Below are 15,877 nucleotides of genomic sequence, written 5' to 3'. Positions count from 1 at the left end.
TTTTCAAACGGCCAATTAATTCTTATCACCAAGTTCTTCAATTTGGAATTACTGTTTATCTTTTCAATTGGATTATGGTAAACATTTTTAAAATCAACTACTCTTCTTTATAATATTTTTGCTTTAAGGTGGCTCTACGTATATAGCATTTTTTCAGGTTAAATACTGAAATCTGATTGGTTTAGACGTAGTTGATATTCTGTTCTATTACCCTCAGCGTTCGCAAAGCACTTGGCAACGGGTTACACAACGAATTGTTACATGCGCGTAAATTATGCGCGTACGGTTCGCCATAGACTGAGTTCATGTCATTCCTCTATAAAAGCAGTACATTTTTGTTTAAAATTATGACATTCAGTATTATAAATAAAAAGTGCCTGTTGGGGAGGGTATAAGTTGAAATTGACACCCCGAAAAAACCATTGTCAACCGACGCAAAGCAAACAGGCACTACTTATATAGTTCAATCTAACAAGACGAAGTTATTGTATAATGTGTTAAAAACTTTGTAATCAACGTGTAAGAAATATGTTCCAGGTAGTCATATATACAAACCATGAAAGAAATAAAGTGATTGGCTTATTTTAACAGATTAAATGTCATATTTTCAATTCAATCTGCCCAATAAAATCCTCTCTTTAAATGTCAACTTAACAATCATCACTATAAAAGCAGAAAACGATGAGAAATAAATTCATAAGACTCATTAAAAATCAAACATGAAGAGAAGAATTCAATGTAGCATTGTTGGAGAGACAATGGTTGGAAAAACTACCCTTTTGAAATCTTATGTCACGTGCAAACCGCCAGAAATCTATTCGCCAACAATTTACGACAATATCAAAGGTTTGTTTGTTATGATACATTTGATATAGTGATATTTTCAATTTTAAACACACATGTAAGAAATAAAAAATGAATTTCCTATATATTTATGTTTATGTTTTACTTAAATTTACCATTTTTATAATTTAGGATCTGTCGTTCTTGGCAAGAAAAAGTACAAAGTCAACCTCGTGGATACTGCAGGCCAGGTAAATACGAGATTTTTTGGGTCACAATTGCACAGAAAATTGACACTTAATTATTTTTTACGTTTAAAATGAATTTTTTAAAAATGTATTTGTATTATATTCATTTCCTTTATTTTATTTATAGCACGAGTACTCCAATCTTTGTACCGCGACTTACAAAAAAAGCCGAGTGATCATCTTATGCTACAGTGTGATAGACAGACAATCGTTCGACCGAATTAAAACCTTCTGGATTCCCGAACTCCGAAAGAATCTGGGAAAACGCGTACCCATTGTTCTTACAGCCACGCATACGGACCTCCGAAATGACAAATATATCAAGAGATGCATAGAGGTGGTGTGGTCCAGCGAGGGGAAACAGTTGGCGGACAGTTTTGGGGCAAAGGGTTTTTATGAAATATCCAGATCCAACATTTCTCAAACTAATGACATTTTTGAATGTGCCGTCAAGGCTGTAGTTGGCGAGAAGAGGACATTGTTTACTATTTTTAAAAAAGTATTTTGTAATACCCGAAGAAATAAAAACTGACAAAAATGTTTATGTTTTGCTTCGGTTTGGTATAGCATGGATCAAGGAAAGGGTGGGCATACTTTCATGATAAATTGATTAGCATGTGTACATGTGTTCTTTTTTTAGGGTAAGTGAAAAATACTAAAATTACAGATTAAAATGACGTATGAAAAGGACATACCCAATACTAACTTCTTCACGATTGAAGATTACTAGTATAATGATTTGAGATGTCTTATAAAAACTGTTACTACATGTACATGTATTCATACCTAAAACCTTTATTGAGAACTAAGGACAATTTTTTCACTTGGGAGTGCGCACTTTCCGAATTTTACAACAAAATTTTCAGTGTAAAACATTTATATATAAACCCATTTAAAATGGGGCATGGTCACGATTTTGGTCAAATTTTATTTTTCTGTTTTTATTTTTTACAATGCTTTAGGAATATATTTTTAATGATCAAATAAAATTTGGGTGCTTGTCGATGAGTTTTAAGCAAGACACGGGGCTCACTATTCTTTGTCATGTTAACAAAGCTCGTGCCCTGTTTTTGTTTACATAGCTTCAATATACCAGTAAAAATCTTTTTCAAGCTGATTTGTCTATCTTCTTATTCATTTTAAGCATAAATAAACATTTCATAACGACTAATGCATGCATTTAAAGTCTAAAACTGGAATTTTCACTTCAACATTCAAATTATAAACAACAGTTTTGTTTACATAGTGAAGAATTTTAAGCTCTGTAACTTGCTTATAACTCAACAAATGACGCTTAAATTTTGGTTGCCTGTTAAAAATGCCTTGCTGAAGCATTGTAAACATTAAAATCGAAAAAATATTTTTTTTTACCAAAATCCTGATCATACCCCTTTAAAGCTTTTTGATGAAGTCAATACATGGTTCTATAGACCTGGTGACATTATATCGACCGAGGACTGAGCCTCAGGTTGATAAACTCTCATCAGTTCTTTAAAAAATACCAAAAGGCTATAATTATTTGATCATGATAAAATAAAAACTAATTATCTGCAACATATGAAGAATATTAAAGTAAAATTACTGGTTCACAATATATTGACGTTAATTTTGATATTGTGACGCATGCCAAAACAAGTGTTTTGTTTAATTTTTTTAGCATAGAGAGGTTTATTATTTTTGAATTCTATTATTGGTAAAGTAATTTAAAGGTTTATAACAGAATTAATAACACGATCACCTGACAGCAGGGGCGTATATACTATACATCCCTGGTGACAATAATCGACCAATCACATGATTGGAAAAATACGATACAATCATAAAATAAAATGTCGCACACCGTCCAGATAAATAGCATGGATATTGTTAAAGCAAAATCTTTTGCATTAAATAAGAGTAGCACGTTGTCATTGCAAAAGTAAACTCATGTCATATGATTTTTAATTCGTTAGGTTTTTATTACCTGTCTACATAATTTATGCAGGTTGTTTAATTCCATAAATGTTTCGGCTTCTAACCGATAATATAAATAACATAATTCAATTAAATATTAGAGCGATAAAAATTGTCTTTTTTATGAACGATATGTAAAACTGCAAGGACACGACTGTAAGTTTGTTTAGGCTAGAACGCCCTGTTTTACCAAACATGACGTGAAATGTATGAACTGAAATTACTTTGCTGATATTTTCTATTGAGAATGGTTATAAGGAATGTAAGTCAACTAGAGATACCGGGTAAAATTCTCCTAAAGTACAATTGTCAAAATAAGATTCTCTCACCTGTTTTTGTTTACATAGCTTCAATATACCAGTAAAAATCTTTTTCAAGCTCCAGTAAGAATCGAACTAACAACTTGCAGATTCGTAGGGAACGCTCTGAATAATTATGCTACGCTAACAAGTATGAGAGAGAAAAAAAATGCTTTAAAATGGTACTTGATTTTATAGTTTAATTAAGGTAGCGTTAAAGTTTCTGCTTTCAAAAAAAAATAAATGTCTAAAAGTATATGATTGTGCTCAAAAATGCATTCCATATCACAGCTTTATACATGTGGCAAATACATAATTACTTATATATCTATTTTTTCCAATGACCTAAAACTTTGTTGCATAATAATTTACTTGTCATTACTACTCTGTGATACTTTATAAATACTTTGTTGTAGACATATTGTTCTTTGAGGTATTGTTAATAATTGGAGTAAAGTTATCACAACACATTTTATGTTTTTTATTTGAGTGAAATATTCTGATATGATGACTTTGACTCGACACTCGATGTTTTATACCCTTATGCTCTACACTTTTCGAATAAATGACCAGTTTTATATCTTATTATTTTCAGTTGAATTCTTATAATAAGAACATATTGAGACATACATAAAGGACAATTTTAGTTTGAGGATTCGTTAATGTTATTACTTATAAAACTACAAATAGAATGTAAATAAAAATGCAACATTACCAGGGATTCGTTATCCTAATAATTCATATAACGATAAAATATCATCTCACTATTTTTCCGACCATTAATAATGTTCCATGGCAGTATACGAGGGTAAAAAAAAATACGAAGACAATTGAGTTGTCTATCGTAAATTTTTCATAAATACGAAGTTCCATTCCATTTGATGAAAAGGTTTTTTCAGTTAACCGATTTTAAAATCAAAATGTTTTGTCACCATGGCGCAGGGTAACGTTGAAAACACGCACGTAAAGTTTTCAGAAACATCCAATCCTTTTATCACCCTCAGTCTTTTGTGCTCTTCAACATACAATTTAAATCGGCACTCTATCCCTTGACGTCTAATTTGTTCACATTTGTTCGAAAATCATAAGTTTGGTCCTTGAAGTTTTCTTATTTTTTACCGCATGTCTCTTCGTTTACAGTAAGAAAATCCTTAATTGTCAGATGACGTTGTTTATTCTTTAATTTGACACAATATTTACCGATATTCTACTCTCGTCCGGTCTGTTTGATGTCCAAAATACAGTTACCACAACCCCCACAAATGTGTAAGAGTTAAACACAAATGTGAAAATAATTTTTAGCTTATTTTCCCCACCATTGAGCAGTTACACGGTTTTTATCGGCTTTTTTTTCGAGTTAAATCCTACTGTTTTTACTTTTCGTTGCGCCGTGACGTCCGGCGACGTCAACGTTTTTAGTCAATTTTAAGGACGACTAAATGTCTTTAGTAAATGATATCTGTTTAACAAATCAATATATCCCGTCATTATTTGGTATAAAGAATATCATGACAATTCCTAATTTTAGGTTTCAATATTATTTGGTTTTAAGCCCAATTTATGGAGATATTACTTTCAACATAATATGGCTTATTGTTGACAGAACACTCAGTTTGACCGTGCGCCGTGACCTCATTTTGTAGGATTAGATTCTAAATAATTCTTAAAAAAATAAAGGAATATATTAACTTTTTTATTTCAATTATTTAAAGACCGGGTATGTCTACTTTTAGAAGTTATATGGCGTTAAAAAACATAGCTATGGCAAAAGTCTTCGTATTTTTTTATGGACCCTCGTATATAAAGGTCAACAATATAATATTTTCTAGATATTCAGTATTATTTTACTCATTTTTGATGATGCCTAAGAAGATCTCCCCCAGCAGTTATAATTGCAACTAGTGACATTTTTTCTGATGTAATCCTGAAAAGACCCAAAATTTGGACAACAACATCGTTCTTAATCCACATGTACTGCTCATCGTTCCTGCAATTCGAAAGCTGTGGGTGAAATTCAACCTAACCGGAAGACTTAAGTGTTAATGTAATCCGGCAAAGACCACAACATCGTTCTCAACCACTTGAGAGTTAGTTGGACATCAACCACTTGAGAGTTAGTTGAACATCAACCACTTTAACGACAAGACAATTGAAAAATGTGCATTACATCCGGTGAGCTTTTGATGCATCATTCCCGCCTTATAACTCATAGATCTATGGAACCCTTTAGCAGCATGTGACCAACGCACAAACGAGTTGGTCTTGAAGGGAATTAAAATGTACAATCTACTCAATCGTCTTGAAGACTATATAATTACACATGAAGATTATATAGATAAGAGCTTATAGCGAGACAACTTGCATTATAATACACATACAATTCAATCACTGGCTTAACATAATTACTAGTATACCCATATGTGTACAAAGAGATAAACAAGATTTCATCTATTTATTTTTTATGATAAATGAGATTTTTATAAGCAAGTAATAATTAAACTCTTTATGCTTTTTATGCTGAAATATTTGCTTTTCAAACGACCAGTTCTTCAATTTGGGATTACTGTTTATCTTTTCAATTGGATTATGGTAAACATTTTTAAAATCAACTACTTTTCATTATAATATTTTTGCTTTAAGGTGGCTCTATAAACCACTTTTTGATGACGCAGTACGCAAAAAAGTAAATCTGAAAGCATGTATTTCCGGTACTGGCTGATTTAAATTTCTCGATACAGAAAGAGCGAAACATGTTGATGTTGCAAACCCTCAAGGGTACGTTTGGTTTTAAATTCTGTTCGACATGATTTGCATGAGAGACTGTTGTACAAATACATTTACCATTTTTTCAGGTTAAATACTGAAATCTGATTGGTTTAGACGTAGTTGATATTCTGTTCTATTTCCCTCAGCGTTAGCAACGCACTAGGCAACGGGTAACACAACGAATTGTTACATGCGCGTAAACTATGCGCGTACGGTTCGCCATAGACTGAGTTCATGTCATTCCTCTATAAAAGCAGTACATTTTTGTTTAAAATTAAGACATTCAGTATTATAAATAAATAGTGCCTGTTGGGGAGGGTATAAGTTGAAATTGACACCCCGAAAAAACCATTGTCAACCGACGCGAAGCCAAACAGGCGCTATTTATATAGTACAATCTAACAAGACGAAGTTATTGTATGATGTTTAAAAAACTTTGAAATCAACATGTAAAAATATGTTCCAGGTAGTCATATATACAAACCATGAAAGAAATAAAGTGATTGGCTTATTCTAACAGATTAAATGTCATATTTACAATTCTCTCTACCCAATAAAATCCTCTTTTAAATGTCAACTTAAGAATCTTCACTATAAAAGCAGAAACGATGAGAAATAAATTCATAAGATTCACTTAAAATCAAACATGAGGAGAAGAATTCAATGTAGCATTGTTGGAGAGACAATGGTTGGAAAAACTACCCTTTTGAAATCTTATGTCACGTGCAAACCGCCAGAAATCTATTCGCCAACAATTTACGACAATATCAAAGGTTTGTTTGTTATGATGCATTTGATATAGTGATATTTTCAATTTTAAACACACATGTAAGAAATAAAAAATTAATTTCCTAGATATTTATGTTTTACTTAAATTTACCATTTTTTATAATTCAGGATCTGTCGTTCTTGGCAAGAAAAAGTACAAAGTCAACCTCGTGGATACTGCAGGCCAGGTAAATACGAGATTTCTTAGGTCACAATTGCACAGAAAATAGACATTTAATTCTTTTTTACGTTTAAAATGATTTCTTAAAAAATGTATTTGTATTATGTTCATTTCCTTTATTTTATTAATAGCACGAGTACTCCAATCTTTGTACCGCGACTTACAGAAAAAGCCGAGTGATCATCTTATGCTACAGTGTGATAGACAGACAATCGTTCGACCGAATTAAAACCTTCTGGATTCCCGAACTCCGAAAGAATCTGGGAAAACGCGTACCCATTGTTCTTACAGCCACGCATACAGACCTCCGAAATGACAAGTATATCAAGAGATGCATAGAAGTGGTGTCGTCTAGCGAGGGGAAACAGTTGGCAGACAGTTTTGGGGCAAAGGGTTTTTATGAAATTTCCAGATCCAACATTTCTCAAACTAATGACATTTTTGAATGTGCCGTCAAGGCTGTAGTTGGCGAGAAGAGGACATTGTTTACTATTTTTAAAAAAGTATTTTGTAATACCCGAAGAAATAAAAACTGACAAAAATGTTTATGTTTTGCTTCGGTTTGGTATAGCATGGATCAAGGAAAGGGTGGGCATACTTTCATGATAAATTGATTAGCATGTGTACATGTGTTCTTTTTTTAGGGTAAGTGAAAAATACTAAAATTACAGATTAAAATGACGTATGAAAAGGACATACCCAATACTAACTTCTTCACGATTGAAGATTACTAGTATAATGATTTGAGATGTCTTATAAAAACTGTTACTACATGTACATGTATTCATACCTAAAACCTTTATTGAGAACTAAGGACAATTTTTTCACTTGGGAGTGCGCACTTTCCGAATTTTACAACAAAATTTTCAGTGTAAAACATTTATATATAAACCCATTTAAAATGGGGCATGGTCACGATTTTGGTCAAATTTTATTTTTCTGTTTTTATTTTTTACAATGCTTTAGGAATATATTTTTAATGATCAAATAAAATTTGGGTGTTTGTCGATGAGTTTTAAGCAAGACACGGGGCTCACTATTCTTTGTCATGTTAACAAAGCTCGTGCCCTGTTTTTGTTTACATAGCTTCAATATACCAGTAAAAATCTTTTTCAAGCTGATTTGTCTATCTTCTTATTCATTTTAAGCATAAATAAACATTTCATAACGACTAATGCATGCATTTAAAGTCTAAAACTGGAATTTTCACTTCAACATTCAAATTATAAACAACAGTTTTGTTTACATAGTGAAGAATTTTAAGCTTTGTAACTTGCTTATAACTCAACAAATGACGCTTAAATTTTGGTTGCCTGTTAAAAATGCCTTGCTGAAGCATTGTAAACATTAAAATCGAAAAAATATTTTTTTTACCAAAATCCTGACCATACCCCTTTAAAGCTTTTTGATGAAGTCAATACATGGTTCTATAGACCTGGTGACATTATATCGACCGAGGACTGAGCCTCAGGTTGATAAACTCTCATCAGTTCTTTAAAAAATACCAAAAGGCTATAATTATTTGATCATGATAAAATAAAAACTAATTATCTGCAACATATGAAGAATATTAAAGTAAAATTACTGGTTCACAATATATTGACGTTAATTTTGATATTGTGACGCATGCCAAAACAAGTATTTTGTTTAATTTTTTTAGCATAGAGAGGTTTATTATTTTTGAATTCTATTATTGGTAAAGTAATTTAAAGGTTTATAACAGAATTAATAACACGATCACCTGACAGCAGGGGCGTATATACTATACATCCCTGGTGACAATAATCGACCAATCACATGATTGGAAAAATACGATACAATCATAAAATAAAATGTCGCACACCGTCCAGATAAATAGCATGGATATTGTTAAAGCAAAATCTGTTGCATTAAATAAGAGTAGCACGTTGTCATTGCAAAAGTAAACTCATGTCATATGATTTTTAATTCGTTAGGTTTTTATTACCTGTCTACATAATTTATGCAGGTTGTTTAATTCCATAAATGTTTCGGCTTCTAACCGATAATATAAATAACATAATTCAATTAAATATTAGAGCGATAAAAATTGTCTTTTTTATGAACGATATGTAAAACTGCAAGGACACGACTGTAAGTTTGTTTAGGCTAGAACGCCCTGTTTTACCAAACATGACGTGAAATGTATGAACTGAAATTACTTTGCTGATATTTTCTATTGAGAATGGTTATAAGGAATGTAAGTCAACTAGAGATACCGGGTAAAATTCTCCTAAATAAGTACAATTGTCAAAATAAGATTCTCTCACCTGTTTTTGTTTACATAGCTTCAATATACCAGTAAAAATCTTTTTCAAGCTCCAGTAAGAATCGAACTGACAACTTGCAGATTCGTAGGGAACGCTCTGAATAATTATGCTACGCTAACAAGTATGAGAGAGAAAAAAAATGCTTTAAAATGGTACTTGATTTTATAGTTTAATTAAGGTAGCGTTAAAGTTTCTGCTTTCCAAAAAAAATAAATGTCTAAAAGTATATGATTGTGCTCAAAATGCATTCCATATCACAGCTTTATACATGTGGCAAATACATAATTACTTATATATCTATTTTTTCCAATGACCTAAAACTTTGTTGCATAATAATTTACTTGTCATTACTACTCTGTGATACTTTATAAATACTTTGTTGTAGACATATTGTTCTTTGAGGTATTGTTAATAATTGGAGTAAAGTTATCACAACACATTTTATGTTTTTTATTTGAGTGAAATATTCTGATATGATGACTTTGACTCGACACTCGATGTTTTATACCCTTATGCTCTACACTTTTCGAATAAATGACCAGTTTTATATCTTATTATTTTCAGTTGAATTCTTATGATAAGAACATATTGAGACATACATAAAGGACAATTTTAGTTTGAGGATTCGTTAATGTTATTACTTATAAAACTACAAATAGAATGTAAATAAAAATGCAACATTACCAGGGATTCGTTATCCTAATAATTCATATAACGATAAAATATCATCTCACTATTTTTCCGACCATTAATAATGTTCCATGGCAGTATACGAGGGTAAAAAAAATACGAAGACAATTGAGTTGTCTATCGTAAATTTTTCATAAATACGAAGTTCCATTCCATTTGATGAAAAGGTTTTTTCAGTTAACCGATTTTAAAATCAAAATGTTTTGTCACCATGGCGCAGGGTAACGTTGAAAACACGCACGTAAAGTTTTCAGAAACATCCAATCCTTTTATCACCCTCAGTCTTTTGTGCTCTTCAACATACAATTTAAATCGGCACTCTATCCCTTGACGTCTAATTTGTTCACATTTGTTCGAAAATCATAAGTTTGGTACTTGAAGTTTTCTTATTTTTTACCGCATGTCTCTTCGTTTACAGTAAGAAAATCCTTAATTGTCAGATGACGTTGTTTATTCTTTAATTTGACACAATATTTACCGATATTCTACTCTCGTCCGGTCTGTTTGATGTCCAAAATACAGTTACCACAACCCCCACAAATGTGTAAGAGTTAAACACAAATGTGAAAATAATTTTTAGCTTATTTTCCCTACCATTGAGCAGTTACACGGTTTTTATCGGCTTTTTTTTCGAGTTAAATCCTACTGTTTTTACTTTTCGTTGCGCCGTGACGTCCGGCGACGTCAACGTTTTTAGTCAATTTTAAGGACGACTAAATGTCTTTAGTAAATGATATCTGTTTAACAAATCTATATATCCCGTCATTATTTGGTATAAAGAATATCATGCCAATTCCTAATTTTAGGTTTCAATATTATTTGGTTTTAAGCCCAATTTATGGAGATATTACTTTCAACATAATATGGCTTATTGTTGACAGAACACTCAGTTTGACCGTGCGCCGTGACCTCATTTTGTAGGATTAGATTCTAAATAATTCTTAAAAAAATAAAGGAATATATTAACTTTTTTATTTCAATTATTTAAATACCGGGTATGTCTACTTTTAGAAGTTATATGGCGTTAAAAAACATAGCTATGGCAAAAGTCTTCGTATTTTTTAATGGACCCTCGTATATAAAGGTCAACAATATAATATTTTCTAGATATTCAGTATTATTTTACTCATTTTTGATGATGCCTAAGAAGATCTCCCCCAGCAGTTATAATTGCAACTAGTGACATTTTTTCTGATGTAATCCTGAAAAGACCCAAAATTTGGACAACAACATCGTTCTTAATCCACATGTACTGCTCATCGTTCCTGCAATTCGAAAGCTGTGGGTGAAATTCAACCTAACCGGAAGACTTAAGTGTTAATGTAATCCGGCAAAGACCACAACATCGTTCTCAACCACTTGAGAGTTAGTTGGACATCAACCACTTGAGAGTTAGTTGAACATCAACCACTTTAACGACAAGACAATTGAAAAATGTGCATTACATCCGGTGAGCTTTTGATGCATCATTCCCGCCTTATAACTCATAGATCTATGGAACCCTTTAGCAGCATGTGACCAACGCACAAACGAGTTGGTCTTGAAGGGAATTAAAATGTATAATCTACTCAATCGTCTTGAAGTCTATATAATTACACATGAAGATTATATAGATAAGAGCTTATAGCGAGACAACTTGCATTATAATACACATACAATTCAATCACTGGCTTAACATAATTACTAGTATACCCATATGTGTACAAAGAGATAAACAAGATTTCATCTATTTATTTTTTATGATAAATGAGATTTTTATAAGCAAGTAATAATTATACTCTTTATGCTTTTTATGCTGAAATATTTGCTTTTCAAACGACCAGTTCTTCAATTTGGGATTACTGTTTATCTTTTCAATTGGATTATGGTAAACATTTTTAAAATCAACTACTTTTCATTATAATATTTTTGCTTTAAGGTGGCTCTATAAACCACTTTTTGATGACGCAGTACGCAAAAAAGTAAATCTGAAAGCATGTATTTCCGGTACTGGCTGATTTAAATTTCTCGATACAGAAAGAGCGAAACATGTTGATGTTGCAAACCCTCAAGGGTACGTTTGGTTTTAAATTCTGTTCGACATGATTTGCATGAGAGACTGTTGTACAAATACATTTACCATTTTTTCAGGTTAAATACTGAAATCTGATTGGTTTAGACGTAGTTGATATTCTGTTCTATTTCCCTCAGCGTTAGCAACGCACTAGGCAACGGGTAACACAACGAATTGTTACATGCGCGTAAACTATGCGCGTACGGTTCGCCATAGACTGAGTTCATGTCATTCCTCTATAAAAGCAGTACATTTTTGTTTAAAATTAAGACATTCAGTATTATAAATAAATAGTGCCTGTTGGGGAGGGTATAAGTTGAAATTGACACCCCGAAAAAACCATTGTCAACCGACGCGAAGCCAAACAGGCGCTATTTATATAGTACAATCTAACAAGACGAAGTTATTGTATGATGTTTAAAAAACTTTGAAATCAACATGTAAAAATATGTTCCAGGTAGTCATATATACAAACCATGAAAGAAATAAAGTGATTGGCTTATTCTAACAGATTAAATGTCATATTTACAATTCTCTCTACCCAATAAAATCCTCTTTTAAATGTCAACTTAAGAATCTTCACTATAAAAGCAGAAACGATGAGAAATAAATTCATAAGATTCACTTAAAATCAAACATGAGGAGAAGAATTCAATGTAGCATTGTTGGAGAGACAATGGTTGGAAAAACTACCCTTTTGAAATCTTATGTCACGTGCAAACCGCCAGAAATCTATTCGCCAACAATTTACGACAATATCAAAGGTTTGTTTGTTATGATGCATTTGATATAGTGATATTTTCAATTTTAAACACACATGTAAGAAATAAAAAATTAATTTCCTAGATATTTATGTTTTACTTAAATTTACCATTTTTTATAATTCAGGATCTGTCGTTCTTGGCAAGAAAAAGTACAAAGTCAACCTCGTGGATACTGCAGGCCAGGTAAATACGAGATTTCTTAGGTCACAATTGCACAGAAAATAGACATTTAATTCTTTTTTACGTTTAAAATGATTTCTTAAAAAATGTATTTGTATTATGTTCATTTCCTTTATTCTATTTATAGCACGAGTACTCCAATCTTTGTACCGCGACTTACAGAAAAAGCCGAGTGATCATCTTATGCTACAGTGTGATAGACAGACAATCGTTCGACCGAATTAAAACCTTCTGGATTCCCGAACTCCGAAAGAATCTGGGAAAACGCGTACCCATTGTTCTTACAGCCACACATACAGACCTCCGAAATGACAAATATATCAAGAGATGCATAGAAGTGGTGTCGTCTAGCGAGGGGAAACAGTTGGCGGACAGTTTTGGGGCCAAGGGTTTTTATGAAATTTCCAGATCCAACATTTCTCAAACTAATGACATTTTTGAATGTGCCGTCAAGGCTGTAGTTGGCGAGAAGAGGACATTGTTTACTATTTTTAAAAAAGTATTTTGTAATACCCGAAGAAATAAAAACTGACAAAAAAATTTATGTTTTGCTTCGGTTTGGTATAGCATGGATCAAGGAAAGGGTGGGCATACTTTCATGATAAATTGATCAGTATGTGCACATGTGTTTTTTTTTCTAGGGTAAGTGAAAAATACTTAAATTACATGAATATTCTAACTTATCATTCATGTATCTTAAAGCTAAAAATAATGGTTGAACCTTCCGTACCTAATAGAGAAACACAAACACAAGTACGCCCACACGCCATCACAGAGACGCATTTTACAAAACGATCTCAGTGTTGTTTACAATACGTTTAAAAAATTAAGTTGTAACGACGTTAACCTTTTCATACCGTCAGAGTCCTTGATTTACAGCAGTCACCGTCTGGCAAAAGGTTATCAACTGCACACTTCAGCTGGAAATTGCGGTCAACCGTGTTTTCAGACGTTTTTAAAGACATCCTCACATTACAGGGCTGCCCATTAAAAAACAGATTAAAATGACGTATGAAAATGACATACACAAAACTAACTTCTTCACGATTGAAGATTACTAGTACAATGATTTTAGATGTTATATAAAAACTGCTACTATTCATACATCTAAAGCATTCATTTAGAACTAAGGACAATCTTTTTACTGGGGAGTGCGTACTTTCCGACTTTTACAACAAAATTTTCAGTTTAAAACATTTATTTATAAACCCATTTAAAATGACATAAACGCGATAGTCCAGGAACTCTTAGGGCAACCCTCTTAGTTATGATTTAAAAGAAAACAAAACACATGTTACTCAATATATAAGCAGTCCAATATTTCCTTAGTTATACGCACCCTTCTCTAATCGATGCCTTTACTGAAACCGCAATAATCTTTTTTAAAAAGCGTTCATAATCAATTTTTCATATTTCATAACGTCATGATAATCTCCAAACACTGAAAAAAATAGATTTATTCGTTCAGATTACTATATACAGTGTTAATTTCGCCAATTGTTTTTTCCCACCATTCTACACTTGGAAACTGTTGGAGTCCAAACATACTTAGAAATAAACACTCCTTTTATTTAGTCATTTCAAAAATTGTAATGACTTCACCTAGTCTTAAATTCGTCCGCTATTGATGGCGAAGGGAGCGAAATAAAACAGGGCGAACAATTCCTTGTTTATAGGATTTATAAGGTACATATATATATATTGTTGGTATAAGAGTTCTTTACATATATTCATAGGATATCAGGGCTGCGTTTTGCAAACGAACTTACGACTTACAGCCAAATTAATGAATGTTTATGAATCACACATTAATCAATGTTTCAATTTAATGGCTGTAGAATATAGTTATAGAAATCAAGATAGATGAAAATTAATGGTTTTAAATGAACTTTGCTCATCAAAAAGCATTCCATATGGCTAAAAATATTTATTACTTTGTCGTAAGTTTTTTTGTAAAACACAGCCCAGGCTGGGCATTAATTTTAGATGATGGATTGTTTTTGCCATCTTGATCACTAAATATTCAGAACAGGTAAATTGATCCAACGACATCATGTTCATGATTTGTTTTGTCCTTCAAGCGATCAAAACTTTAGCGACTTTTTCATAATAAAATAAACGTGTAAGTAATAAACACACACCTTTTAAACGCTTGTCTACTGTTATACATAAAATAATCGAGACATGGTTGAAATAATATACAATGAAAGCCTTTTGATGAAGTCAGTACATGGTTGTATAGACCTAATGGCATTATATCGACCGAGGACTGAACCTCAGGTTAAAAAACTCTCATCAGTTTTTAAAAGAAAAATAACAAAAGGCTATAATTATTTTATCATAATAAAGTAAAAACTAATTATCTGCAACATATGTAGAATATGTAGAAAATAATTGGTTCATAATATACAGTATTGGTGTTAATTTTGCTACTATGACGCCACAAAGTTACACATGCCAAAACAAGTGTTTTGTTTAATTTTTAGTATAGAGATGTTTATTAGTTTTGAATTCTATTATTGGTAAAGTAACTTAGAGGTTTATAACGGAATTAAAAACACGATCACCTGACAGCAATTGACCAATCACATGCTTTAAAAAATACGATACAATCATAAAATAAAATGTCGCACACATAGCATGAATATTGTTAAAAGCGAAATCTTTTGCATTAAATAACAGTAGCACTTTGTCAATGCAGAAGTAAACGCGTGTCATGTGATTTTTAATTCGTTAGGTTTTTATTACCTGTCCACATAATTTATGCAGGTTGTTTAATTCCGTAAATGTTTCGGCTTCTAACCGATAATATAAGTAACATAATTCAATTAAAATATTAAAGCTATAAAAATTGTCTTTTTTATGAATGATATGTAAAACTGCAAGGACACGAGACTGTAAGTC

The 15,877-nt window shown here is 31.9% G+C and overlaps 3 protein-coding genes across 3 annotated transcripts; all 3 read left to right on the top strand.

Annotated features, from left to right (window-relative positions):
• Nucleotides 1-521: 521 nt before the first annotated feature.
• On the top strand, nt 522-1,640 carry LOC128175258 (rho-related GTP-binding protein RhoH-like). The gene is made up of 3 exons (XM_052840760.1): nt 522-846; nt 976-1,034; nt 1,159-1,640. Exons 1-3 carry the CDS (start codon nt 720-722, stop codon nt 1,561-1,563), a joined length of 591 nt encoding a protein of 196 aa, XP_052696720.1. The 5' UTR covers nt 522-719; the 3' UTR covers nt 1,564-1,640.
• Nucleotides 1,641-6,695: 5,055 nt separating this feature from the next.
• Nucleotides 6,696-7,611, top strand: LOC128175289 (rho-related protein racD-like). The gene is made up of 3 exons (XM_052840804.1): nt 6,696-6,822; nt 6,947-7,005; nt 7,130-7,611. The coding sequence occupies exons 1-3, from the start codon at nt 6,696-6,698 to the stop codon at nt 7,532-7,534; spliced, it is 591 nt and encodes a 196-aa protein (XP_052696764.1). The 3' UTR covers nt 7,535-7,611.
• A 5,055-nt stretch (nt 7,612-12,666) lies between these two features.
• On the top strand, nt 12,667-13,505 carry LOC128175162 (rho-related protein racD-like). Its single transcript, XM_052840590.1, has 3 exons — nt 12,667-12,793; nt 12,918-12,976; nt 13,101-13,505. Exons 1-3 carry the CDS (start codon nt 12,667-12,669, stop codon nt 13,503-13,505), a joined length of 591 nt encoding a protein of 196 aa, XP_052696550.1.
• The last annotated feature ends 2,372 nt before the right edge of the window (nt 13,506-15,877 follow it).

The sequence above is a fragment of the Crassostrea angulata genome, chromosome 3 (genome assembly GCF_025612915.1).
Source record: "Crassostrea angulata isolate pt1a10 chromosome 3, ASM2561291v2, whole genome shotgun sequence".
Lineage (NCBI taxonomy): Eukaryota > Metazoa > Mollusca > Bivalvia > Ostreida > Ostreidae > Magallana > Magallana angulata.
This window is presented reverse-complemented; position numbering and strand designations above follow the sequence as displayed.

Bases quoted from the DNA above. Each gene is read 5' to 3' on its own strand.
- LOC128175289 (XM_052840804.1), top strand. From the start codon at position 6,696: ATGAGGAGAAGAATTCAATGTAGCATTGTTGGAGAGACAATGGTTGGA. The intron at 6,823-6,946 runs GTTTGTTTGTTA...TTTATAATTCAG, and splicing joins AATTTACGACAATATCAAAG to GATCTGTCGTTCTTGGCAAG. The intron at 7,006-7,129 runs GTAAATACGAGA...TTTTATTAATAG, and splicing joins TCGTGGATACTGCAGGCCAG to CACGAGTACTCCAATCTTTG.
- LOC128175162 (XM_052840590.1), top strand. From the start codon at position 12,667: ATGAGGAGAAGAATTCAATGTAGCATTGTTGGAGAGACAATGGTTGGA. The intron at 12,794-12,917 runs GTTTGTTTGTTA...TTTATAATTCAG, and splicing joins AATTTACGACAATATCAAAG to GATCTGTCGTTCTTGGCAAG. The intron at 12,977-13,100 runs GTAAATACGAGA...TTCTATTTATAG, and splicing joins TCGTGGATACTGCAGGCCAG to CACGAGTACTCCAATCTTTG.
- LOC128175258 (XM_052840760.1), top strand. From the start codon at position 720: ATGAAGAGAAGAATTCAATGTAGCATTGTTGGAGAGACAATGGTTGGA. The intron at 847-975 runs GTTTGTTTGTTA...TTTATAATTTAG, and splicing joins AATTTACGACAATATCAAAG to GATCTGTCGTTCTTGGCAAG. The intron at 1,035-1,158 runs GTAAATACGAGA...TTTTATTTATAG, and splicing joins TCGTGGATACTGCAGGCCAG to CACGAGTACTCCAATCTTTG.